This window comes from Somniosus microcephalus, unplaced genomic scaffold (assembly GCF_052327205.1).
Source record: "Somniosus microcephalus isolate GS21.2 unplaced genomic scaffold, FLI_Smic_1.0 unresolved_chr4, whole genome shotgun sequence".
In the NCBI taxonomy this organism is placed as follows: Eukaryota; Metazoa; Chordata; class Chondrichthyes; order Squaliformes; family Somniosidae; genus Somniosus; species Somniosus microcephalus.
In genome coordinates this window covers 50,336,289-50,363,143 of record NW_028225182.1, presented here as the reverse complement: position 1 = coordinate 50,363,143, position 26,855 = coordinate 50,336,289, and the positions used below count along the sequence as shown (strand labels likewise).

Genomic DNA, 26,855 nt, shown 5'->3' with positions numbered 1-26,855 from the left:
ATAGCCTATCCAAATTAGGGGAAGGGACTCCTATTGCAAAAGTTGACGTGGGCCTTCCCAAGCCTGCGACTTGGGTCAGCACAGCCCCATGTTTGCCTGACTCTCGATCGGAACTTAGGTACCATTGCACGGTCGGTATTGCCAATCACTATCAAAGTAACTGGTTTAAGATCAAGGAACAGAATCGGAATCCCCTGAAGCTCAGCAGTAAATGTAATTGTACACACCACCATAATGCAGCATTTCTTTAGTTTTGCTTAATTATAGCATGACAAAATTAACATTTTTCACATAAAATTACATAAAATGTGTAGCACAGAAACAGGCCATTTTGCCCAACTGGTCCATGCCGGTGTTTATGCTCCACGCAAGCCTCCTCCCACCCTACCTCACCTCACTCCAACAGCATGTCCTTCTATTCCTTTCTCCCTCAGGTATTTATCCAGCTTCGACTTAAATGCAGCTATTCGCCTCATCCACTCATTGATTTTCAAGGTGGCGGTGTGGCTTTGCCAGGTTAAATCTGAATTCAGCGTATCGTTCTCGGTTTTCCAATGTTGCGGGCTGCCTTTTAGGCGATGGGAGCATAAAATGATGCATCTTGGCTCCTTGGATAGCAGGCTGGTCGCACCATTGGCCGTTCTATGGTCCTCTGAGGTAAGTCTGCAAAGAACCCCTGCCATCCTTGCTTGGGGCCCTCTCTTCCACCTTCAGCTAACCTTGCGCATACCACACTTTTACTGCACTTCCGCTGTGCTCAGAAACTTATAGACTATTAAATAAAAATGTTAGAACACACTTTTCAGACCCCGCTTCTATCCTCATCTAAAATAACCTATCTGACTTTTAAACCCTCTCTCAAATTCCAAGGACCTTCTAACTCCCTTCAAAACCCTAGCTTCGGTGAACAAGGCAGAACATTAATATCTTAAACCACTAATGAGTAACCACTTCAGCTGGCCCAACAAATTCAGTTACATGGATCATGTTAAACATGTCGTTGAACTAAACCACAAAACACCAGATGATGAGAGGACCACACAATAATTATGGTATCAGAGAATTACTGAAAGAGTTTTCCTCTCCCCTCCACCCTACCCCCCACCCCCTCCCAATCACGTTCCGACTATGTCATCTTGTACTTCCTGCGCCATTTCTCCACCAACGGCTTTCTGTTTTCACTAAGTTTCTTCAATTTAGTTATGCTGAGCTGGGTCAGTCGGAGCCATCCCGGAACCATCCTTTCGAAGAGGAAATGCTGGAGGAACAGTTTAGAAAAAGAGATTCATCAGGATAAACTGGCATCTGATCCCAACATGACTAACGTTCCCCTCCACCCCCACCCCCACCCCTCCATTCAGATACAAACAACATAAGAACATAAGAAATAGGAGCAGGAGTCGGCCATTCGGCCCCTCACGCCTGCTCTGCCATTCAATAAGATCATGGCTGATCTTCTACCTCAACTCCATTTTCCTGCCCGATCTCCATATCCCTCGATTCCCTTAGAGTCCAAAAATCTATCTCTCTCAGCCTTGAATATACTCAACGACTGAGCATCCACAGCCCTCTGGGGCAGAGAATTCAAAAGATTCACAACCCTTTGAATGAAGAAATTTCTCCTCATCTCGGTCCTAAATGGCCGACCCCTTATCCTGAGTCTATGCCCCCTAGTTCTAGACTCGCCAGCCCGGGGAAACATCCTCTCAGCATCGACCCTGTCAAGCCTTCTCAGAATCTGATATGTTTCAATAAGATCTCCTCTCATTCTTCTAAACTCCAGAGAGTATTGGCCCATTCCACTCAATCTCTCCTCATAGGGCAGCCCTATCATTCCAGGGATCAATCTAGCGAACCTTTGTTGCACCGCCTCTAAGGCAAGTATATCCTTCCTCAGATAAGGAGACCAAAACTGTGCACAGTACTCCAGGTGTGGTCTCACCAAGGCCCTGTACAATTGCAGCAAACTTCCTTACTCTTATACTTCAACCCCCTTGCAAAAAAGGCCAACATGCCATTTGCCTTCATAATTGCTTGCTGTACCTGCATGCTAACTTTCTGTGTTCCGTGTACAAGGACACCCAAATCCCTCTAAACACCAACATTTGAAAGTTTCTCACCATTTAAAAAATATTCTGTTTTTCTATTCTTCCTACCAAAGTGAATAACCTCACATTTCCCCACATTATACTCCATCTGCCACCTTACTGCCCACTCACTCATTCTATCTATACCCCTGTGCAGACTCTTTGTGTCTTCCACACAGTTTAATATCGTCAGCAAACTTGGAAACATTGCACTCGGTCCCTTCATCTCTGTCATTAATATAGATTGTAAATAGATGAGGCCCAAGCACTGATCCTTACAGTCTGCCAACCTGAAAACAACTCATTTATTCCTACTCCGTTTTCTGTCCTTTAACCAATCCTCTATCCATGCTAATAACTTACCCACAACCCCATGAGCCCTTATCTTGTGTAACAACCTTTCATGGGGCACCTTATCGAATGCCTTTTGAAAATCTCTTGACCCGAAGGCCTACATGATACAGCCCGTCCTGTTCCTTGGGGAAGCTGCTGATCACCTTGCAGTGAAAGGGCTGGAGTGCGGAACTCCTTGGATGGCTCAGCGAGTGTCGCCAATATTGGGGTGCTCAATCTTACTGGGGTACAGCTCCTCAGGCACTGGCTGCCCTCCGCTACTTCCCCGATGGCCCGTCCTTATTGTGTGAGCATAAACAGGAACGAGGCTCCCAAGCTATTCCACCATTGGGGGAGGGGAGGGGAGGGGGCGGGGTAAACACAGCCAGGCCCAATGCGCACATTCCCGCTCTCAGCTAGGGTGGCTGGATAGTAGAATTCTGGCTGGTTTACGCAGCCCCTCCCCCCACCACCCACCATCTCCCTCCAGCACGAGACTAATTTTGGTTCCCCAATTGCTTCCCGGGCCAAGCTTCGGAAGTGCATGGCCTTCACTTATCACCTCCCACAGTGGCAGGCATAGGTAGATAGCGGTGTGCATGGAGGATTTCGAGTACCAGCCCACCCTTTGGTACTGGGACTCCAGAGTGCTGTGCTATCATGCGGCAGACTCTTTCCCACCCCTCCCCCATTTTCTCACTGCCTCTCCCGAAGGCACTGACGCTTTCTTGGGTGTGGTTTCATGGTCACCAGCTGTGCCAGGGTACCTGGCCCAAAATGGTCCTTCACGTGCGAGTCTAGGCATTGAGTGGCAGCGGCATATTCGGCCTTGGCAGGCATCATTGCAAGGTCTAACCCTGTGCTCAGCTGACGTCCCCCTTCCATCAGAAGTCAGCAGATAGCGATCAGGCGAAGAGACATTTGCTCTTTTATTTCCCCCCCACCCTCCCTCCCTCACTCTGTCACACAGGGTCGCTGCAGCATCTCAACTCCTGCCCCAGATAAACGTGCAAAATGGGATCGAACTCACGATGTGCGGCTCAGCTCCACGCCTGCCCGATACACACCGAGGCATCATCTTAGTGACCTTCGAGCTTACCTGCAAGGCATGGGACAAGCAGCCATTCGTCCGCTCTCTTATCCCGACCGTGTTCAGAGCTTCTCGGACGTAGTCATCTGCTTGCTTCACAAAAAGATTGGTTTCTGCGTCGTGTGTCAAGTTGGTGGAGACCATAAGAGGCATCACACACTGAAAAACAACATCTATCTCAGCTATGCTGTGTAATTTTCTTATTTCCATAATATTTCTCTTATTGTTTGGGGTGGGAAGAAGGATACTAAATATGCAACTTTTCCAATGCTCTCCTGACCGGCCTCACATCCGTAAACTTGAGCTCTTTCATAAATCTGCTGCCTGTATCCTAACTCGCCAAGTCCCATTCACCCATCACCCCTGCACTCACTGGCCTACATTGGCTCCCAGTCTGGCAACACCTCATGTGTGTCCTCGGCCCAACCATCTTCAGCTGCTTCATCAATGACCTTCCCTCCAACATAAGGTCAGAAATGGGGATGTTCGCTGATGACTGCACAGTGTTCAGTGCCATTCACAACTCCTCAGATAATGAATCAGTCCATGCCCGCATGCAACAAGATCTGGACGACATTCAGGCTTGAGCTGATAAGTGACAGGCAACATTTGCGCCACACAAGTGCCAGGCAATGACTATCTCCAACAAGCGAGAGTCTAACCACTGCCTCTTGTCATTCAACGGCATTACCATCGCCAAATCTCCCACCATCAGCATCCTGGGGGTCACCACTGACCAGAAACTTAACTAGACCAGCCACATAAATACTGTGGCAACAAGAGCAGGTCAGAGGCTGGGTATTGTGTGGCGAGTGTCTCACCTCCTGACTCCCCAAAGCCTTTCCACCATCTACAAGGCACAAGTAAGGAGTGTGATGGAATACTCTCCACTTGCCTGGATGACAGCAGCTCCAACAACACTCAAGAAGCTCGACACCATCCAGGACAAAGCAGCCCGCTTGATTGGCAGCCCATCCACCACCTTAAACATTCACTTCCTCCACCACTGGCGCACCGTGGCTGCAGTGTGCACCATCTACAAGATGCACTGCAGCAACTCGCCAAGGCTTCTTTGGCAGCATCTCCCAAACCCACGACCTCTTCCACCTAGAAGGACAAGGGCAGCAGGCGCATGGGAACACCACCACCTCCAAGTTTCCCTCCAAGTCACACACCATCCTGACTTGGAAGTATATCGGCCGATCCTTCATCGTCGCTGGGTCAAAATCCTGGAACTCCCTCCCTAACAGCACTGTGGGAGCACCTTCACCACACGGACTGCAGCAGTTCAAGAAGGCGGCTCACCACCGCCTTCTCGAGGGCGATTAGGGGATGGGCAATAAATGCTGGCCTTACCAGCGACGCCCACATCCCATGAAATAATTTTTAAAAATTAAAAAAATATTTAAAATTCTCAACCTTGTTTACAAATCCCTCCATGGCCCCGACTCTCCCAAGCTCTGTAACCTCCTCCAGCCCTACAACATCCCCAATTTCCCTTGCCACACCATTGGCGGCCATGTCTTCAGCTGACTCGGGCCCTAAGCTCTGGAGTTCCCTCCTCTCTCTCCTTTAAGACATTTAGTCACGCACCTGTCCTAATATCTCCCTACATGGCTTGGTGTCCAATATTTTCTGATAACACTCCTGTGAAACACCTTTGGATGTTTTACTATGTTAAAGGCGCTGTATAAGTGCAAATTGTTGTTATCTAATTCAAGATCCGAGAGATCATTGTACTTTTAGCAGCCAGTATTTTCAAGTCGGGTGAGATGTGCTTTAGATCCAGCACAAAGCTTCACATCCACCGCCCATCAAACACAGCATGGACTGGATGAGAAAGAAGGGAAACTTGTACAGTGACTTATGTCCTCAGGACATTCCCAAGCACTAATGAATTACTTTTGAAGTGTACTCATTACATAAGCCATTGATTGGAGGACCAGGCCGCCTAGTTCAGTCCTCCCAGCTCAGCCCTCTTCCTATTGGACAGCGCTCCCGTCAGTCTACACAGATGTGGCCGGACCTGCTGTGATTTCCAGCCAAAAAAAATGTTTTTTGTCTGTTTTTTTGTTTTTCATACAGACCCCAGCATCTGCAATATTTGACCCCTTGTGACCCCACCTCATTGTTCTTTGATGTAATGTTTCCCTGACTGACCTGTTTGGACACCATTCACACCTTTGACTGCTGTGATTATCTCTCTGCCGAGGTGAGATAAATGGCAGTTGGAAAGGTTACCTGTAAACATCTGACATGATTCTCTGACTATATAAGCTGTGTCTTTATGCATTTCTCCACTTCACCTGAAGAAGGAGCAGCGCTCCGAAAGCTTGTGATTTCAAATAAAGCTGTTGGACTATAACCTGGCGTTGTGTGACTTCTTACATAAGCAAACACAGCATAGCCAAGCCCTACAAACAGCCAATTAGAGCAATTAATCTGTTTTCGGTGGTATTAGCCGAGGGAGAACTGATGGCCAGGGCACCAGTTCCTCTTCAAATAGGGCCCACCTGAGCAGGCAGACGAGTCCTCAGTTTAACATCTCGTCTGAGCGACGGGACCTCTGATAATGCAGCGTTCCTCGGCACTGCACTGAAGTGCCAGTCTAGATTATGTGATCAAGTCTGAAATGGGGCTTCAACCCACAACCTTTTGACTCAGGAGGTGAAAGCGCTATCAACTGAGCCAAGCTGCCAACAAGGACTCCCAAGATCGGGTACAGGATGATCAGCGTGCCTTTGCCTCAGAATAACTCGCATTCTGGTACATTCGGAACCTATCTATCGCTCAGATCAGCCATTCGCGAGGCTTCTGAGTGTGACAGTCAATCAATGACAGTTTGTGCTCGGGATTCAGAGGCACAAGCAACTGAGTTCAGACTTTTTACATAGAATTTACAGCAAAGAAACAGGACATTCAGCCCATCTGGTCCTTGCCGGTCTAGGCTGGATTCCACCCCAGGTCCTAGTCAACTGGACCACCCAATCTCAATCACGCCAGGATCATTTTGCCTTCAGCTTTTCCCCTTTCCTGCCCTGAAAATGAGTCAAGCTGGAAAGGCACCAGGAGCCCACATGCACCATGCCCAATTGGCCATTCTCTCTATGCAAGCCCAGGCAGAGGGTGTTACTGGGTTATTGGACAACCATAAAGAAAGAAGAGCTTGCATTTCTCCAGCACCTTTCACAGCTTCAGGACGTCCCAAAGCACTTTACAGCCAATGGAGTACTTTTGAAGGGTAGCCACTGTTGTGGGGAAATGCAGCAACTAATTTGCGTACAGCAAACCCCCACAAACAGCAGTGAGGTAAATGACCAGATCATCTGTTTTAGTGATGATGCTTTAGGGATAAATATTGACCAGGACAATGGGGAGGACTCCCCTGCTCTTCTTCAAAATAGTCCGATGGGATCTTTTATGTCCACCTGAGAGAACAGACAGGACCTCGGTTTTAACGTCTCATCCGAAAGACGGCACTTCTGACAGTGCAGCTGCTCCCTCAGTGCTGCACTGGAGTGCCAGCCTAGATAATGGACTTGTGTCTTTGCAATTGGGCTTGGAAACCACAACCTTCTGACTTAGAGGCGAGTGTGCTACCCACTGAGCCAAGGCCTGGCACCTCGAAACAACATGGGATGAAGCACCACAATGCGACATCAACCAAGACTGGGCAAAGAATGAGGTTAGCCTCACTCACATGCTTTGGTCATCTGACAATCCCAGTCACGCCCACAGCTGTGAAGTCCATTCTACAATTCTCATCTTATCTTGAGTGTTTTCCAGTCAGCCGGAAGAAGGAAAACAAATTGTCATTTGTTTTGCCATACCTGTACGATAATCCCCTTTGGCTTGTACTCTGCGTTCAGTGCTCGAGAAAAGAAGTCAACAAAGACCTGTGGGAGAAGGAGATTGCAGACTGAAGAACCCAGTCATCAAAAGAACCACTCTGGTCCTGTAGCCCCCTTTGCCCATCACTTAAAACATTCAAATTATGCTCAACCTTCATAAATCACTGGCTGGTGCCCAGCTGGCCAATTAAGAACATAAGAAATAGGAGCAGGAATCGGCCATTTGGCCCCTTGAGCCTGCTCCGCCATTCACTAAGATCATGGCTGATCTTCTACCTCATCTCCACCTTCCTGCACTATCCCCACATCCCCTAATTCCCTTCGTTCCCAAAAGTTCATCGACCTCTGCCTTGAAAATGCTCAACGACTGAGCATCCACAGCTCTCTGGGGTAGAGACTTCCAAAGATTCACAACCCTTTGAGTGAAGAAATTTCTCCTCATCTCAGTCCTAAATGGCCGACCCCTTATTCTGAGACTGTGACCCCTAGTTCTAGACTCCCCAGCCAGGGGAAACATCCTCCCTGCCTCTACCCGGTCAAGCCCCTTAAGAATTTTATATGTTTCAATTAGATCACCTCTCATTCTTCTAAACTCTAAGTAATATAGGCCTCATCTACTCAGCCTCTCCTCATAGGGCAATCCTCTGATCCCAGGAACCAGTCTAGTGAATCTTCACTGCACTCCCTCTAAGGCAAGTGTGTCTTTCCTTAGGTAAGGAGACCAGAACTGTACACAATACTCCAGGTATGGCCTCACCAATGCCCTGTATAATTGTAATAGGACTTCATTACTCTTATACTCTAATCCCTTTGTAACAAAAGCTAACATACCATTTGCTTTCCTAATTGCTTGCTGTACCTGTATGTTAATGTTCTATGATTCATGTACAAGGACACCCAGGTCCCTCTGAATGCCAACATTTCCCAGTCGCTCACCATTCAAAAAATGTCTGCTTTTTTTTCCTACCAAAGTGGATAACTTCATACTTCCCCACATTGTATTCCATTTACCATGTTCTTGTCCACTCAGTCAACCTGTCTATAACTCTCTGCAGCCTCTTTGCATCCTCCACCCAGCTTACTTTCCCACCTAACTTTGTATCATCAGCAAACTTGGATACATTACACTCAGTTCCTTCATCTAAGTCATTAATATAGATTGTAAATAGCTGAGGCCCAAGCACTGATCCTTGCAGTACCCCACTAGTTACAGCCTGTCCTGGGCCACCACAGGAAGGATGTCAAGGTCTTTGTAACATTTGCATATTGAATTATCATTGGCCCGCAGGCATCTGTAAGGAATGCCTATTAGATTCACATGTGATCACATGCTGAGTTGTCATTGGCCTGCAGGCATCTGTAAGGGGTCCTAACTCCATCTTGTCCCCACTGTACTGCTGTGAGTAAGAACAGACCTGATGCTTCATAAAAGAGTTTAAACTGTAATACTCCGTTGTCCTGCAATTTATTATTTTTGTACAAAGTGTGCAAAACAAGACAGTCTTGGAGATGGTGCAGAGGAGATTTATTAGAACAATACCAGGGGATGAGAGACTTCAGTTACATGGAGAGACTGGAGAAGCTGGGATTGTTGTCCTTGGAGCACGGAAGGATAAGGGGAGATTTGATAGAGGTGTTCAAAATTATGATGGGTAAATAAGGAGAAACTGTTTCCAGTGGCAGGAGGGTCGGTAACCAGAAGACACAGAGCTAAGGTAATTGGCAAAAGAACCAGGGGGGAGATGAGAATTTTTTTACGCAGCGAGTTGTTGTGATCTGGAATGTGCTGCCTGAAAGGGTGGTGGAAGCAGATTCAATAACAACTTTTAAAAGGGAATTGGATAAATACTTGAAGGGGAAAAATTTGCAGGACTATGGGGAAAGAGCAGGGGGGAGTGGGACTAATTGGAGAGTGTAATGAAATCTGTTTGTCTTGCCTGTATCTGTTTTGCACTCGTATATTACCCTCCCCCACACGGTGTATAGTTTCACTTCCTCTTTCCTGACTAACCTGGAAGGTTCCAGGTCTTGGCTCTTGGCTCCGCCCCTGACTTCTCTTACTTAAAGATCTCAGGATCTGTATGACTCATTCCTGTGAACCAGTCGGTGTGTTGAGATGTTAGCTCTGATCTTAGTGATTAAAAGCCAACTTGTTAAAGTCTATGGCCTAGAAATTGAGTTTGCGCTGCGCCAGGGCTTTAGCGCCGGAAGTTAGCGCCGGCGCTAAGTCCCTTTGCGCGCGCCAAAAATTCAGTAGCGCCGCGCCCAAACGGCTGCCGGCGCTACTGAAGGGTTTTAGCGCCTGAAAACTGGCGCAACACGCTGCAATGCGGCGCTATTCCGGCGCTGCAGCGCCCGCTGCGGTGCGGCAGGCTCGGGAAGTGCAGGCCTCCTCCTTCCGTTAAGGAGGAGCTGCCTGCACCCGGCCGCGGCCCGCGCAAATCTCTTCAAAAATGAGCCCGGCACCTCGGACAAGTGCCGGGCTTGCATCTGTTCCGGGGGGGGGGGGAGAAGTCCGGGGAGGGAGCTGCGGGCAGGCGGCCGGCGGGAAAGCGGCCGGCCGCCGCGCCTCCTTAAAGCGCCAGCGCAGACTCCGGCAACACTCGTTTGCCGGAGTCTTAGTTGCGGCTGCCACTGGCGAGGCGGCAGCAACTGAATTTCGGCTTGGGGCCGGGTTACCACGGCAACCGGGACGCTGCGCACACCGATGACGTCATCGGTGCCGGCGCAGCGCTACCGGTCTACCGCCGCGGAAGGGCCCCAGGCAATTTAGGAACCGGCGCCAATTGCAGCGCTAGGCCCTCTAGCGCCGCAAAATCGGTGCTAAGGGCACTGAATTTCTAGGCCTATAACTTCTAGTTTTGTGGTTATTGAAGGCACATCAGAGAGCTCTATCAAAGAGCCGGCACAGGCACAATGGGCCGAATGGGCTCCTCCTGTGCTGTAAGATTCTATGATTCTACTTCACTCTCTGATGTCTACACTCAATAGAAATGAGCAGAAATCACTTGTTTACTGCACGGGCCGTAAACTGGGGAACATCCCATTGAGCCACAGGAATAGTCAGTCAAGCCCCAGTCTAACATGTCATCCAAAGGGCAGCACCTCTTGACAATGCAGCGCTCCCAATAGCGCACTGGAGCGTCAGCCAAGATTACACGCCCAAGTCTTGTGGAGCGAGGCTCGAACCTGCAACCTTCTGACTCAGAAGCGAGAGCGCTACCCACTGAACCAGTTAAATAATAACAAAAAAATACCTTGGTAGCTGAATACATGGTGAGCATCGGATGTGGGTGAGTCCCAGCTTCTGAAGAGATGTTGATCATGATGCCCTTTTTCCTGCCAAGTTCAAAACAAACACATCACCTGAACAGAGAGAAAGACAGGCAATTTTTCCTTTGAGCCGAGGCCCAAGGTGCAGGACACCACCGAGATCGAAGAGAGTGGGACAAAAGATTTGAGGTGAAATCAAGAAATAGGGGTAGGCGACAGACGGGGCCTCGGTTTACTGTCTCATTCAAAAGACGGCACCTCCAACAGTGCAGCACTCCCTCATTACTGACCCTCTGACGATGCGGCGCTCCCTCAGTACTGCCCCTCCGACAGTGCAGCACTCCCTCAGTACTGCGCTGCCTCAGTACTGCCCCTCCAACAGTGCAGCACTCCCTCAGTACTGTCCCTCCAATGATGCGGCGCTCCCTCAGTACTGCCCCTCCGACAGTGCTGCGCTCCCTCAGTACTGCCCCTCCGACAGTGCAGCGCTCCCTCAGTACTGCCCCTCCGACAGTGCAGCGCTCCCTCAATGCTGCCCCTCCGACAGTGTAGCGCTCCCTCAGTACTGCCCCTTCAACAGTGCTGCGCTCCCTCAGTACTGCGCTCCCTCAGTACTGCCCCTCCAACAGTGCGGCACTCCCTCAGCACTGCGCTCCCTCAGTACTGCCCCTCCAACAGTGCAGCACTCACTCAGTACTGCCCTCCGACAGTGCGGCGCTCCCTCAGTACTGCCCCTCCAACAGTGCGGCGCTCCCTCAGTACTGCCCCTCCGACAGTGCGGCGCTCCCTCAGTACTGCCCCTCCGACAGCGGGGCGCTCTGTCAGTACTGCCCCTCCAACAGTACGGCGCTCCCTCAGTACTGCCCCTCCGACAGTACGGCGCTCCCTCAGTACTGCCCCTCCGACAGTGCAGCGCCGCCTCAGTACTGCCCCTCCGACAGTGCAGCACCCCCTCAGTACTGCCCCTCCGACAGTGCAGCGCCTCCTCAGTACTGCCCCCCCGACAGTGCAGCACTCCCTCAGTACTGCCCCTCTGACAGTGCGGCGCTCCCTCAGTACTGACCCTCCGACAGTGCAGCGCCCCCTCAGTACTGCCCCTCCGACAGTGCAGCGCCTCCTCAGTACTGCCCCTCCGACAGTGCAGCGCCTCCTCAGTACTGCCCCACCGACAGTGCAGCACTCCCTCAGTACTGCCCCTCCGACAGTGCAGCGCCTCATCAGTACTGCAGTGGGAGTGTCAGCCTGGATTTGAACCCACGAACTTAGGCTCTTGGGTACAAAACTGGAGCTTCAAACACTCGGTCTGCCCCAATCCCTTGTAAGCTCCGCCTTTCCCCTCCACGTTTGAGGCAAGTTTGAAGGAGCTAAGTTGTGCAGATGTTAACTCCTGGAGTGGTGACTCTGGTGGCAAAATGCAATTTGCAATTCACTTGTGATGTGTACTTCCTGCTTCACATTTGGTTCTGAAGAGGGGAGAACGCACTCCCCCCCACCCTGGAGATTTCTCGAATGCAAACTGGACCCCAGCAGTCGTGAGTTTTAACAATTGGCCCATTTCCCACCCCCACCCCAATCTGCTTTGACATCCCTCAACATGAAACTGAGGAGTTCAGTTCATTTGAAGTCAGCCTCAAAGTGTTAAGTATGTGTATTGTATTGAACAATTAACACAAAGACTTAAACGTATAACTCAAACAGGTCTTTACTGGTTGGAGGTAGGGACTGCACGTAGGTCTTTACTTCATGCCCACAGGCGGGAACTGAGGGGGATCAGTACCCACAGTACTATTTATACCCCTATGGCCAGGAGTGGTACTGCGTATCACTATGCCCTACAAGTAGTGCAGTCCTGTCCATAGGTTCAAGTAGCACACATATTACATACACAACATTCCTCCCTTCTTAGCTTTACAGTCATCTCCCCATTTAACATAACGTAATAACATATATACATATATAACTTCAGGGTTACATAACAGAATAACATAGATACATAGATAACTTCATGTCAAAACAGATCACAGATTCAGTCTCTGCGGAAAACAGTTCACAGATTCAATCTCTGTGGTGTAGTCGGTTCACGTTGCTGGAGTGACTCATTCAATAGTCCTTCCATGGATTTAACAGTTTGAACTTCCGAACTGAATTGGCTCCGTTCGGAGGGACCATGTGTGTGATCTGGTAGAGGTAATAATGGTTCAGATGGGTCATCTTCTGTTTCGACTTTTCCTTTTCTGCTTCTTGGAGACTCTCTGGGCTCCACTGTCAGCTGCCAGCTGCATGCGCAGTTCCTCCTTCTCTTCCTCCTTTTTCCGTAGTAGAGCCACCTTCTCCCGATGTTCCGTAGACTTTCGGTGCTCCTCCATGATTTCTGTATGGTGGGAGTCGAAGTTACAAGTTGGGCAGGACAGGACATAGTAATATTCGGTGTCGTCCTGATCTAGGCCAGCGAGAGGGTCTTCTATTTCCTCCATACCCAGCTGGGCGTTAGCCAGCTTTTGTTCCAAGTCCAGACATCTTTCCTGAAGAGACTTCTTCATGCGTACCTCTTCATCCAGCTTTTTCTGGGCTTTCAGCAAGTCGTTTACTAATGACCTCATTTGAGATTTTACTACTTCAACTTCTTTTGGAGATTGATTGATCGGACTATTCAATCCCTCTACCGGAGCAGCTGTTTCAGCGGTTTGTTGTTCTACGTTGACGTGAGTCAGCGTACCTTTGGCATCCAAGGGCTGCTCTGTTGCAGTCATCTCAGTCTGTGTTGCCACCTCAGCTCTTCCAATAACCTTTGAGAGCTCCGAACCCCTTTCCTTTGAATATTGAAGTTCGTGTTCAAGTTTTTCCCATTTCAGAGTCCTGTCCTTCAGCATATGCAGGAGTTGGCTGACCGTTAACTCCTCTGACATCAGACGTTTTGTGTGCTCCTGCTCCATTTTCTCCATCAGCTGCTTCTGTTGTCTTTCCAGATTCTCCAACTCTATATCAAAGAACTCTTTCGTTGCATTCAACCCTTGCTCAAAACGGCGAAGCATTTGTTCTAATTGCTGTTGTAGTTTGAAATGGAGTTGAGTTCGAGCCCGGTGTCCCTCAGAAATGGGCACATCAGTAGACTTGCCAGACTCAGAATCCACAGTTAAACTATGTTGTTGTTGCTCAGTGGAATTCTGTGCTGAAACGTTGTCTTTTGCACCTGAGATGGGCTTACCATCATCCGTTCCAGAGTCTGGGCCGACTATCTTCACCAAGTTCTCACTCGTTATTGTTTGTAGGAAATGCCAGTCCATATTCATTTTCCTAATCCACTCCCGTCCTAGTAGTGGAGGACCTCCTTCAGATATCACACATAAGTCCATTATTTGACTGTCTTCGCCCTTGTGGACCACTGCAACCTCTATTTTCCCGATGGGGTACACTCTTTGCCCCGTGTATGTTTTCAATATAATCCCCGTATCCTGTAGGGGAATATGTTGGAATAACTTTCCGTAATCTTTCTTATTTATGACCGTCAATGCCGATCCAGTGTCCAATTCCAGTTTTACTTGGACTCCTTCTATTTGAAGAGTGACCCAAATTGTCTGGAGGTCTGCACCCTTACCAGCGTTGAGTACTCTTAAGCTAGCCAGTTCATTACAGCTTAAGCTAGCCAGTTCATTACTGCTAGCGTCTGAATCGGACTCCTGTTCGGTCACCTTGTGTACCTTTGCGTATTTTCCTTGCGGTGACTTCTTGTTGCTAGTCTTCTTCCCTGACCTGCATACTCTAGCTATATGTCCAAGCCTACCACAAGTTCTACATTCTTGGTTTTTAAACCAACACTGGTTCTGATCATGCGTTGTCTTTCCACAACGATAACATTTGCCAGAACTCACACCCAATTTGTGTGCACTGAGCTCCGGTGACCGTAGCTGCATTACTGCCGTGCCTCTCGCTGCGGCTTCGTGTGCTGCTGCCATAGTGACCGCCTTCTCAAGCGTCAGCTCATTCTCCTCGAGCAGTCGCTTTTGTGTATCCTGTTTAAATAAACCACACACAAATTTGTCTCGTAGTGCATCTGTCAGTCCCGTTCCAAACTGGCAATATTTCGCTAATTTACGCAATTCCAGCAAATATTCAGCATTGCTTTCATGCTGTAGCTGCCTTCTGTCGTAAAATTTAAATCGTTCCGCTAGCATCAGCGGCGTGGGGTTTAGATGATCTTTCAGGACAGTAACAATCTCATCGAACGTCTTATCCGCCGGTTCATCTGGTGATAACAGGTGTTTCAATTGCCCGTATGTCTTCGCACCCATTAAATTTAATAATGTTAGTGCTTTATCAGCCTCACGAATTTTATTGGCCTTACAATAATTTTTTACTCTTTCAACATATATGGCCCAATCTTCGAGGTCACTATCAAAGGTGCTAATATTCCCGTGTTTAGGCATTGTAGATTTGCAATTTCTCAGATTTTATTTTCTTTACTTGTTATCAAAGATGGCGGCTTCCCGCTCTTGCCGTCGTCCTCCGCCCGCAAAATGGCGGTTTTCCCGCGCTTGGCGGTCTTCACCCGTCCCCCGACGCCATCTCCCTTCAGCCCCGAGTGCGGCCCTTATCTTCGCCGCGATCGCCCGAGTGCGGCCCTTATCAGCGGATGCGATCGCTGGATCGCGAAGTGGCTCCTGACCGAAGCGGCTCTCGGCCCTTATCTTCTGTGCGATCGATAGCCCGCGCTGTGCACCGCGGCTCTCGCACCTTGAGCTTCTGCAGCCGCCGCGCCTTTCAGTCCGAGTGCGGCCCTTATCTTTGCAGCCAACGCTGCTCGGCTTACCCACGAGGTTATGGAGGCTTCAGGGTCCTAATGCCTGTCGCTTCCAGTCGCTGGAAGCTGTCAGGATTTCTGCTGCCCTTCAGTTTTGAGTGGGGTGTTGAGGATTGAAACCTCTCTTCAACGTCCTGTCTTTGGACGAAGCCGCCGTGGAATAACTGCCGCAGGGTAAGAACCTGACTCGTCGCCAGTGTTAAGTATGTGTATTGTATTGAACAATTAACACAGTGGGCTAGATTTTCAGTATAGGCAGTTTTGGGGCGCTAACCTTAGCGCCCGCCCGAAGTTAGCGCCCGCCCCAAAGTAGCGCCCTGTTGCCGGAAATTCAGTGGCTTCGCCCTAAGAGGTTGGTGGAGCGCTAAAAGAGGCGTTCCACTACTATCTTTAGGCGCTAAGCCGGCGGTGCAGAGCGCAGCGCACGGCAGACACTCTGGTGCCAGTGAGCTCTTAAAGGGGAAGGGTGCATGTGTTTTTGGAGGAGGAGGAGGAGGAGGAGGAGGAGGAGGAGCAGGAGGAGGAGGAGGAGGATGATGATGATGATGATACACCGTTCACAACAACACACTGGATCCTTCCACACAACACATGCAGACTGCCGTTTATAGTGCAGGAGGAGTGCCCTTTAATTTGCGCTCCCCAGGGTGTGTTGCGTTCCATTTTACAAACGCTCTGGATGCCAGCCGCAGAATGGGGCGGTCCGACTGAAGTTTGGATTCGGGGCGGCCAAAGGGCGTTGCACGAGGATGTGACGTCATTTTCTGCGCGCGCATCCGGGCGGCCGCTAAACTTTACGCCGGCGCTAACGGGCAACTTAATTTGGGGCGGGGCGCAAACTGCGCTGCGCCCGGGCGCTACACGAATAGCGCCCGAAAATCACTTCTCTTAAGGCGCTAACTGCTGGCGCAAGCAACTGAAAATCTAGCCCAAAGACTTAAATGTATAACTCAAACAGGTCTTTACTGGTTGGAGGTAGGGACTGCACGTAGGTCTTTACTTCATGCCCACAGGCGGGAACTGAGGGGGATCAGTACCCACAGTACTATTTATACCCCTATGGCCAGGAGTGGTACTGCGTATCACTACGCCCTACAAGTAGTGCAGTCCTGTCCATAGGTTCAAGTAGCACACATATTACATACACAACACAAAGTACATTTGGATAATCATCATTTAATAGGACAAAGTCAGCATGGTTTTATGAAGGGAAGTCACGTTTGACAAATTTGCTGGAGTTCTTTGAGGAAGTAACATATAGGGTGGATAAAGGGGAACCAGTGGACGTAGTGTATTTAGACTTCCAAAAGGCATTTGACAAGGTGCCACACAAAAGATTATTGCTTAAGATAAAAAAATCACGGGATTGGGGGTAATATTCTGGCATGGATAGAGGATTGGCTATCTAACAGAAGGCAGAGAGTTGGGATAAATGGTTCATTCTCAGAATGGCAATCAGTAAATAGTGGTGTTCCGCAGGGGTCGGTGCTGGGTCCCCAACTCTTTACAATCTATATTAACGATTTGGAGGAGGGGACCGAGTGTAACATATCAAAGTTTGCAGATGATACTAAGATGGGAGGGAAAGTAGTGAGTGAGGAGGACATAAAAAACCTGCAAGGGGACATAGACAGGCTAAGTAAGTGGGCAGAGATTTGGCAGATGGAATACAATACTGGAAAGTGTGAGGTTATGCACTTTGTCAGGAAAAATCGTAGAGCAAGCTATTATATTAATGGCAAGAAACTTGAAAGTACTGAAGTACAAAGGGATCTAGGGGTCCTGGTGCACGAAACTCAAAAGGTTAGTATGCAGGTGCAGCAAGTGATTAAGAAGGCCAATGGAATGTTGGCTTTCATTGCTAGGGGGATAGAATATAAAAATAGGGAGGTATTGCTTCAGTTGTACAAGGTATTGGTGAGACCGCACCTGGAATACTGCGTACAGTTTTGGTGTCCATACTTAAGAAAAGACATACTTGCTCTTGAGTCAGTACAAAGAAGGTTCACTCGGTTAATCCCGGGGATGAGGGGATGGACATATGAGGAGAGGTTGAGTAGATTGGGACTCTACTCGTTGGAGTTCAGAAGAATGAGAAGCGATCTTATTGAAACATATAAGATTGTGAAGGGGTTGGATCGGGTGGATGCGGGGAGGATGTTCCCGATGATGGGTGAAACTAGAACTAGGGGGCATAGTCTTAGAATAAGGGGCTGCTCTTTCAAAACTGAGATGAGGAGGAACTACTTCACTCAGAGGGTGGTAGGTCCATGGAATATGCTGCCCCAAAAAGCTGTAGAAGCTACATCATTACATAAATTTAAAACAGAAATAGACAGTTTCCTAGAAGTAAAGGGAATTAAGGGTTACGGGGAGCGGGCAGGAATTTGGACATGAGTCTAGGTACGGATCGGTCATGGCCCTGTGGGTAGCGGAGCGGGCCCAGGGGCCGTGTAGCCTGATCCTGCTCCTATTTCGTGTGTCTAATTCTGTTAGATTCAGGAGATGGTTCTGTGATAGTGGATTGGCGGTTAGGATCAGATCAGCCATGATCTTATTGAATGGCGGAGCAGGCTCGAGGGGCCGACTGGTCTACTCCTGCTCCTATTTCTTATGTTCTTATAAACATCAAACTCAACCCCTCACCCCACCTCAGCCTCCCCCAACCCTTCCATGTGTTGCACTTGATAATAAAGTAACTCCCAAGTAATAAGCTGCTACAATACCTTTCCAGCATGTGGGGCAGGACAATTCTGGTCATCTACCAAGGAGGAAAGGGGCACGAGTTAGATACAACACACTCGCGAAAGGAAAAATATTAAGCACTGCCAACTTAACAGTTTTTATTGCATAAGCCGCTGTCTTGATTATTGAAAGCTCACATTTTTTAAATTGCCAACTTATTCTTGACAATAAAGCAACTTCCATTTATATAGCGGCTTTATCGTAGTAAAACATCCCCAAGGTGCTTCACAGGGGCGTTATCAAACAAAACTTGACACATAAGGCGATATTAGGACAAGCGACTAAAAGCTTGGCCAAAGAGGTAGGTTTTAAGGAGCGTCTTAAAGGAGGAGAGAGCGGTAGAGAGGCGGAGAGGTTTAGGGAGGGAATTCCAGAGCTTGAGGCCTCGGCAGCTGAAAGCACGGGCGCCAATGGCGGGATAAAGGAAATCAAGGAGGCACAAGAGGCCAGAACTTTGAGGAGCGCCGAGATCTGAGGGTTTTAGGGCTGGAGGAGATTACAGAGAGGGAGGGACGAGGCCACGGAGAGATTTGAAGACAAGGATGACAATTTTAAGATCGAGGCCGGACTGGGAGCCAATGTAGGTCAGCGAGTACAGGGGTGATGGACAAATGGTGAGAAAAGGCCAGTCAGAAATAAAACGTTACTTGAAACTGACCCAGGAAGATTTGACTAGAGCACTTGAAAAGGAAATTAGGGATTTCAAAAATGTTGTAGAAAAAGACATCTCGAGTATTGAGGACACCAGCAAGTCAGTTCCTTCTATAGGTATGTTAATAGGAAGAGAGTAGTGAAAGTAAATGTGGGCCCATTAGAGGCAGAGACAGGGGAAATTATAATGGAGAATAAAGAAATGGCAGAGACATTAAACAAATACTTTGTATCTGTCTTCACGGTAGAAGACACAAAAAACATTCCGGAAATAATGGGGAACCAAGGGTCTAGAGAGAATGAGGAACTTAAAGAAATCAGAATAATTAAAGACACCATACTGGAGAAATTAATGGGACTAAGTGGCGACAAATCCCCTGGACCTGACGACCTGCATCCTGGGATTTTAAAAGAGGTAGCTGCAGAGATAGTGGATGCACTGGTAATAATCTTCCCGAATTCCCTAGATTCTAGAACAGTCCCCAAAGATTGGTTGGTAGCAAACACAACCCTGCTATTTAAGAAAGGAGGAAGAGAAAAAATGGGGAAGTTTGGCCAGTTAGCCTGACATCAATAGTAGGCAAAATGCTAGAATCTATTATTAGGGACGTGCTAACAGGGCACTTAGAAAATCGTAATATGATTAGGCAGAGTCAACATGGTTTTATGAAAGGGAAATCGTGTTTGACAAATCTGTTAAGAGTTCTTTGAGGATGTAACGAGTAGAATGAATAAGGGGGAACCAGTGGATGTAGTGTATTTGGATTTTCAAAAAGCATTCAATAAAGTGCCACACAAGAGGCTATTACACAAAATTAGGACTCATGATATTGGGGATAATATATTAGAATGGATTGAGGACTGGTTAATGGACAGAAAACAGAGAGTAGGAATAAATGGGACCTTTTCCGGTTGGCAGGCTGTAACTAGTGGGGTGCCGCAAGGATCAGTGCCTGGGCCTCAGCTATTTACAATCTATATTAATGACTTAGATGAAGGGACTGAGTGTAACGTATCCAAGTTTGCTGATGATACAAAATTAGGTGGGAAAGTAAGCTGTGAGGAAGATACAAAGAGGTTGCAGAGAAATATAGACAGGTTGACTGAGTGGGCAAGAACAGGGCAAATGGAATACAATGTGCAGAAGTGTGAAGTTATCCACTTTGGTAGGAAAAACAAAAAAGCAGAATATTTTTTGAATGGTGAGAGACGGGAAATGTTGGCATTCAGAGGGACCTGGGTGTCCTTGTACATGAATCACTGAAAGTTAACATGCAGGTACAGCAAGCAATTAGGAAAGCAAATGGTAGGTTAGCTTTTGTTACAAAGGGATTAGAGTAAAAGAGTAAAGAAGTCTTATTACAAGTATACAGGGCATTGGTGAAGCCACACCTGGAGTACTGTGCAGTTCTGGTCTCCTTACCTAAGGAAAGACATACTTGCCTTAGAGGGAGTGCAACAAAGGTTCACTAGACTGGTTCCTGGGATGAGGGAATTACCCTATGAGGAGATTGAGTAGACTAGGCCTATATTACCTAGAGTTTAGAAGAATGAGAGGTGATCTAATTGAAACATATATAATTTTTAAGGGGCTTGACAGGGTTAATGCTGCGAAAATATTTCCCCTGGCTGGGGAATCTAGAACACGGGGTCACAGTCTCAGAATAAGGGGTCGGCCATTTAGGACTGAGATGAGGAGAAATTTCTTTACTCAAAGGGTTGTGAATCTTTGGAATTCTCTACCCCAGAGAGCTGTGGAGGCTCAGTCGTTGAGTATATTCAAGACAGAGGTTGATAAATTTTTGGGGACTAAGGGAATTCGGGATATGGGAATAGTGCGGGAAGGTGGAGTTCAGGTAGAAGATCACCCATGATCTTGTTGAATGGCAGAGCAGGCATGAAGGGCCAAATGGCCGATTCCTGCTCCTATTTCTTATGTGCTACAGACCACATGCCATTCAATGCCATGAACTCAACACAAGTTACAATATCAATTGTAATTGGGTATTATGTAATGAGAAAGGATTAATTAGCAATCTTGTTGTGCGAGGCCCCTTGGGGAGGAGCGATCATAATATGATAGAATTCTTCATTAAAATGGAGAGTGAAGTAGTTGACTCAGAGACTAGGGTCCTGAATTTAAATAAAGGAAACTACGATGGTATGAGGCACAAGTTGGCTAGGATGGATTGGGTATGAAGGAATAGCCATGATTCAGAGAAATACACGATAATATGAACAGAATTCTGATATTATTAATACAGAATATACTGGGTTTAAAAGTCTAAAGCCTTGGAGACACAGGCTGTAAACAGAAATACAGGCTTCTGAGATAAGATCAGGTGATAACAAAGTTGTAAACAAGCTTTGAAATGGGAATTAGTTAAATATGCTATAACAATGAAAGATTGAAGCAAACCATTGGTGCTTCTGAAAGGTCTACAGTTTGCAATGAACACAATGAGAATTCCCAGTTTAAAGTGTGAAGAGCTAACACGTTGGAACAGAAACATAAACATTAAAGGAAGCATGTGCCTTTGAAAACATGACATCAAGTAAAGAAACATCTGCTGGTCAAATAGCTTTATGTTAAACTTGGAAAACAGGAACCATAAGATTAAATATGCAACCAATTGAGATAGCTAGAAAACAAGTGGCATAGTGGTTAGCACTGTTGCCTCACAGCGCCAGGGACCCGGGTTCGAATCTGGCCTCGGGTGACGGTCTGTGTGGAGTTTGCACATTCTCCCCGTGTTTGCGTGGGTTTCCTCCGGGTGCTCCGGTTTCCTCCCACAGTCCAAAGATGTGCAGGTTAGGTTGATTGGCTATGATAAAATTGACCCTTAGTGTTAGGGGGATTAAATACGTGGGGTTACGGGGATAGGGTGGGATATGTGTAGGGGTTACGGGGATCGGGTGGGATATGCGGCGGTGCAGGCTCGATGGGCCGAAATGGCCTCTATCTGCACTGTAAAAAAAAAAAGTAAACACACAGTTAAAGTGGTTTTGATTTACACATTGTAAATATAATACCAACAAGGACACTTTGAAGATGTTACTTAAAGGGATGACGGTGGATAGGCAATGGCAAACATTTAAAGATCGTATGGATGAACTACAGAATTTGTTCATCCCTGTTTGGCATAAAAATAAAACAAAAAAGGTGACTCAACCATGGCTAACAAGGGAAATTAGGGTTAGCATAAGATGCAAGGAAGGGACATATAATTTGGCCAGAAAAAGCAGCAAACCTGAGGATTGGGAGCAGTTTAGGATTCAGCAAAGGAGGACAAAGGGATTAATTAAGAGGGGGAAAATAGATTATGAGAGTAAGCTTGCAGGGAACATAAAAACTGACTGTAAAAGCTTCTATAGATATGTGAAGAGAAAAAGATTGGTGATGTCAAGCGTAGGTCCCTTGCAGTCAGAATCAGGGGAATTTATAGGGACGTGGTAACAGGGCACTTAGAAATGGCAGACCAATTAAATACATACTTTGGTTCTGTCTTCACAAAGGAGGACACAAATAACTTCCCAGAGATGTCGGGGAACATAGGGTCTAATGAGAGGGAGGAATTGAATGAAATCAGTATTTGTAGGGAAATGGTGTTAGGGAAATTGACGGGTTTGAAGGCCGATAAATCCCCAGGGCCTGATAATCTACATCCTAGGGTACTTAAGGAAGTGGCCCTAGAAATAGTAGATGCATTGCTGGTCATCTTCCAAAATTTTATAAACTCTGGAACAGTTCCCATGGATTGGAGGATAGCTAATGTAACCCCACTATTCAAAAAAGGTGATAGAGAGAAAATGGGGAATTATAGACTGGTAAGTCAGACATCGGTAGTGGGGAAAATGCTAGAGTCCATTATAAAAGATGTAATAGCAGAGCACTTGGAAAACAGTGACAGGATCGGACAAAGTCAACATGGATTTACAAAAGGTAAACCATGCTTGACTAATCTACTGGAATTTTTTGAGGATGTAACTGGTAGAATAGATAAGGGAGAACCAGTGGATGTGGTGTATTTGGACTTTCAGAAGGCTTTCGATAAGGTCCCGCATAAGAGATTAGCGTGCAAAGTTAAAGCACACGGGATTGGGGGTAAGGTACTATCTTGGATAGAGAACTGGTTGACAGACAGGAATCAAAGAATTGGAATAAACGGGTCTTTTTCCGAGTGGCAGGCAGTGACTAGTGGGGTACCGCAGGGATCGGTGCAAGGACCCCAGCTATTCACAATATATATAAATGATGTAGACGAAGGAACTAGATGTAATATCTCCAAGTTTGCAGACGACAAAAAGTTGGGTGGGCATGTGTGCTGTGAGGAGGAGGCAGAGAAACTCCAGTATGATTTGGACAGGTTGGGTGATTGGGCAGATGCATGGCAAATGCAGTATAATGTGGATAAATGCGAGGTTATCCACTTCGGTGGCAAAAACAGGAAGGCAGATTATTATCTGAACGGTAATAGATTGGGAAAAGGGGAAGTGCAACGAGACTTGGGTGTCCTTGTGCACCAGTCGCTGAAGGTAAGCATGCAGGTGCAGCAGGTGGTTAAGAAGGCAAATGGTATGTTGGCCTTCGTAGCGAGAGAATTCGAGTAGAGGAGCAAGGATGTCTTGCTGCAGTTGTACAGAGCCTTGCTAAGACCACACCTTGAGTATTGTGTGCAGTTTTGGTCACCTTATCTGAGGAAGGATGTTCTTGTCATGGAGGGAGTGCAGCGAAGATTCACCAGACTGATACCTGGGATGGCAGGTATGACGTATGAGGAGAGATTGGAACGATTAGGCTTATATTCGCTAGAGTTTAGAAGAATGAGAGGGGATCTCATTGAAACTTATAAAATTCTAACAGGACTGGACAGACTAGATGCAGGAAGGATGTTCCCGATGGCGGGGGAGTCCAGAACCAGGGGTCACAGTCTAAGGATAAGGGGTAAGCCATTTAGGACAGAGATGAGGAGGAATTTCTTCACCCAGAGAGTGGTGAACCTGAGGAATTCTCTACCACAGAAGGCAGTGGAGGCCAATTCATTAAATATATTCAAGAAGGAGTTAGATATATTTCTTAAGGCTAAAGGGATCAAGGGATATGGGGAGAAAGCAGGGACAGGGTACTGAATTTGGATGATCAGCCATGATCCCATTAAATGGCGGAACAGGCTCGAGGGGCTGAATGGCCTCCTGCTCCTATCTTCTATGTTTCTATCAACAATTTGTGTCAGCCTTGGCTCAGTTGGTAGCACTCTCGCCTCTGAGTCAGAAGTTTGAGACAGCGCTGCACTGTCAGAAGTGCCGTCTTTCAGATGGGGCGTTAAACCGGGGCCCCGTCTGCTCTCTCAGGTGGATGTAAAAGATCCCACGACACTATTTTGAAGAAAAGCAGGGGGAGTTCTCCCCGGGTGTCCTGGGGCCAATAGTTATCCCTCAACCAACATCGCTAAAAACAGATTATCTGGTCATTATCACATTGCTGTTTGTGGGAGCTTGCTCTGTGCACAATTGGCTGCCACGTTTCCCACATTACAACAGTGACGACAAAAAGTACTTCACTGGCTGTAAAGCGCTTTAGGACGTCCGGTGGTCGTGAAAGGCGCTATATAAATGCGAGTCTTTCTTTCCACAGAACTAAAACTGAAAACAATAGAAGTAGTTCATTTTGCGTAAAATGGATTTCTTAACTCCTTCTCAAATCTTAATCTCTAGTCGTCTAGCAGATGGACAAGCCGAGTAAAAATCGTTTCTCCTCATCTCCCCGTTTTTTTTGACAATTATCTTAAATCGGTATTACTCAGTCACACCTCTCGAAGAGCTCGACTACACTTCAGAAAGTACTTCATTGGCTGTAAAGCGCTTTGGGGTGTCCGGTTGTCGTGAAAGGTGCTGCATAAATGCAAGTCTTTCTTTCTTTTCTTACAGATGTGACACCACAATGCCAATTATATGACCCTCCACAGACAAACGTGGGGACACTGTCCCTTTAATTAAACATACAGTACATCCCAGTATTTGAATGCTCACCATCAGCACAGAAAGGGTATTGCAGTTCATGATATCAAGAATTGCCTGAAATATAAAAGCAAAAAAAAAACATATTTAAAAAGTTCTCTCTGGAAACCTGATTTTACACATCAGTATTTTGTTCCTAATTTTTCTCTCTCCACCCCACCCTGAAGTCACTGACTCCTACTGAGGTACAGTTACATGAGGACCAAGGACCCTCAGGTACCTGGCTGAGTGGCCATTCTCCCATGTGTGAGCCCAGACAATGAGCGTCGGCAGGACAGTTGACCATTTAGCCCAGCCCGATCCTTTCCTCATCAGATATCCGCATATGTACCATTTTCCGCAGGGCTCACTGGACAGTGATCTGGAGCAGGGACCTTGGCCAATATCCTCTCCCTAGCCCAGCCAAGTCCATAGAACGGTTACAGCACAGGAGGGCAGGCATTTAGCCCATCGAGCCCATGCCAGAACTCTGCAAAAGCACTTCAGCTAGTCCCACTCCCCCGCCCTCTCCACATAGCCCTGCAAATGTTTTCCCCTCAGGTACTTATCCAATTCCCTTTTGAAAGCCGTGATTGAGTCTGCCTCCTCCACCCTCTCAGGCAGTGCATTCCCGATCCTAACCACTCACTGCGTAAAAGAGATTTTCCTCATGTCGCCTTTGGTTCTTTTGCCAATCACCTTAAATCTGTGTCCTCTGGTTCTCGACCCTTCTGCCAATGGGAACAGTTTCTCTCTATCTACTCTGTCCAGACCCCTCATAATTTTGAACACCTCTGTCAAATCTCCTCTCAACCTTCTCTGCTCCAAGGAGAACAATCCCAGCTTCTCTAGTCTATCCACGTAACTGAAGTCCCTCATCCCTGGAATCATTATCGTGAATTTTTTCTGCACCCTCTTTAAGGCCTTCACATACTTCCTGAAGTGCGGTGCCCAGAATTGGACACAATACTCCAGTTGAGGCCAAACCAGTGTTTTATAAAGGTTCATCATAACCTCCTTGCTTTTGTACTCTATGGGGGGGATTTTAACTCAGGTGCGGGCTGTTGTCGTGTTATCCGAATTTCGTGTTTCCCACACAAATCTAAATGGATGTGGAAGATTGACGCAATTTTAACTGAATTGGCCAATTGATTTCCAACGTGTGGGAAGCCTTTGCAAATGGGTTTTTCATGACTGAAAGTCCCCTCCAATGACATCATCATTGCTGCTGCATTTAAGGTCCACAGCAAGCCTTGCTTCTTCTGCAGACTGCCAAGCTTCTTGACTGTGCAGTGTGAGGGAGTTGCAGCAAATATGACAAGTGGGAGGGCCAGATCAGCTCCTCGCTTTGACGAGGTGGCACTGCAGGCATTAGTGGATGGGGCTAGGGCCAACAGGGAGGTGCTGTTCCCTTCACCAGGGAGGAAGAGGCCTCCCACTCAGACCAAGGCAGTGTGGATGCAGGTGGCTGAGGAGGTCAACTCCTTGGGAGTCACCCGCAGAACCTGGATACAGTGCAGGAAAAGATTTCATGACCTTCAGCGCACTGGAAAAGTGAGTATGAATTTCCCATCACCCTCAATCTGATCCCCATTGCCTTTCCTCGCCAACACTCAGCTTTAGCAATCTCTTCCTCCACATCCCACTTGACACTGACATCCATGCACCCTTACCCATTCCCTTTCTCTCTATGGTCACATTCACCTAACTATTCGACTATGCAGCCCTCACACTCCCTCTCACTCTGATGCTATGAAAACAACTGACAACACACAGGGAGGGCCCTTGGTCTTGCCACCTCACTCCATCTTTCTCTCCTTCTAAATATCTATGCTACGGAATCTCTACACTCACTCCTTCATTCTCACTCAACCTCCACTTGTCTCCCTCATTGCAGGAAAAGAGAGCTCACAATAAGCAAGAAAGAGCGAGGACAGGAGGAGGGCCACCCTCAGTAGCCCACCTCACCCCCTGGGAGGAGGCGGTCCTGGAGATCGTGGGAGTGGAGGACGATGCGCAAGTGGGGGATG

The 26,855-nt window shown here is 47.5% G+C and overlaps 1 protein-coding gene across 1 annotated transcript in view; it reads right to left on the bottom strand.

Moving 5' to 3' along the window:
- Positions 1 to 230: 230 nt before the first annotated feature.
- Positions 231 to 26,855, bottom strand: part of hsd20b2 (hydroxysteroid (20-beta) dehydrogenase 2) — a 74,417-nt gene continuing 47,792 nt past the window's right edge. The window contains exons 6-11 of the mRNA XM_085977534.1: positions 24,859 to 24,903; positions 18,159 to 18,193; positions 10,619 to 10,700; positions 7,341 to 7,406; positions 3,520 to 3,669; positions 231 to 1,258 (exon numbers count right to left, since the gene is read on the bottom strand). Coding sequence (XP_085833660.1) covers positions 1,127 to 1,258; positions 3,520 to 3,669; positions 7,341 to 7,406; positions 10,619 to 10,700; positions 18,159 to 18,193; positions 24,859 to 24,903 — 510 coding nt within the window. The 3' untranslated portion in view covers positions 231 to 1,126. The remainder of the gene's footprint in view (positions 1,259 to 3,519; positions 3,670 to 7,340; positions 7,407 to 10,618; positions 10,701 to 18,158; positions 18,194 to 24,858; positions 24,904 to 26,855) is intronic.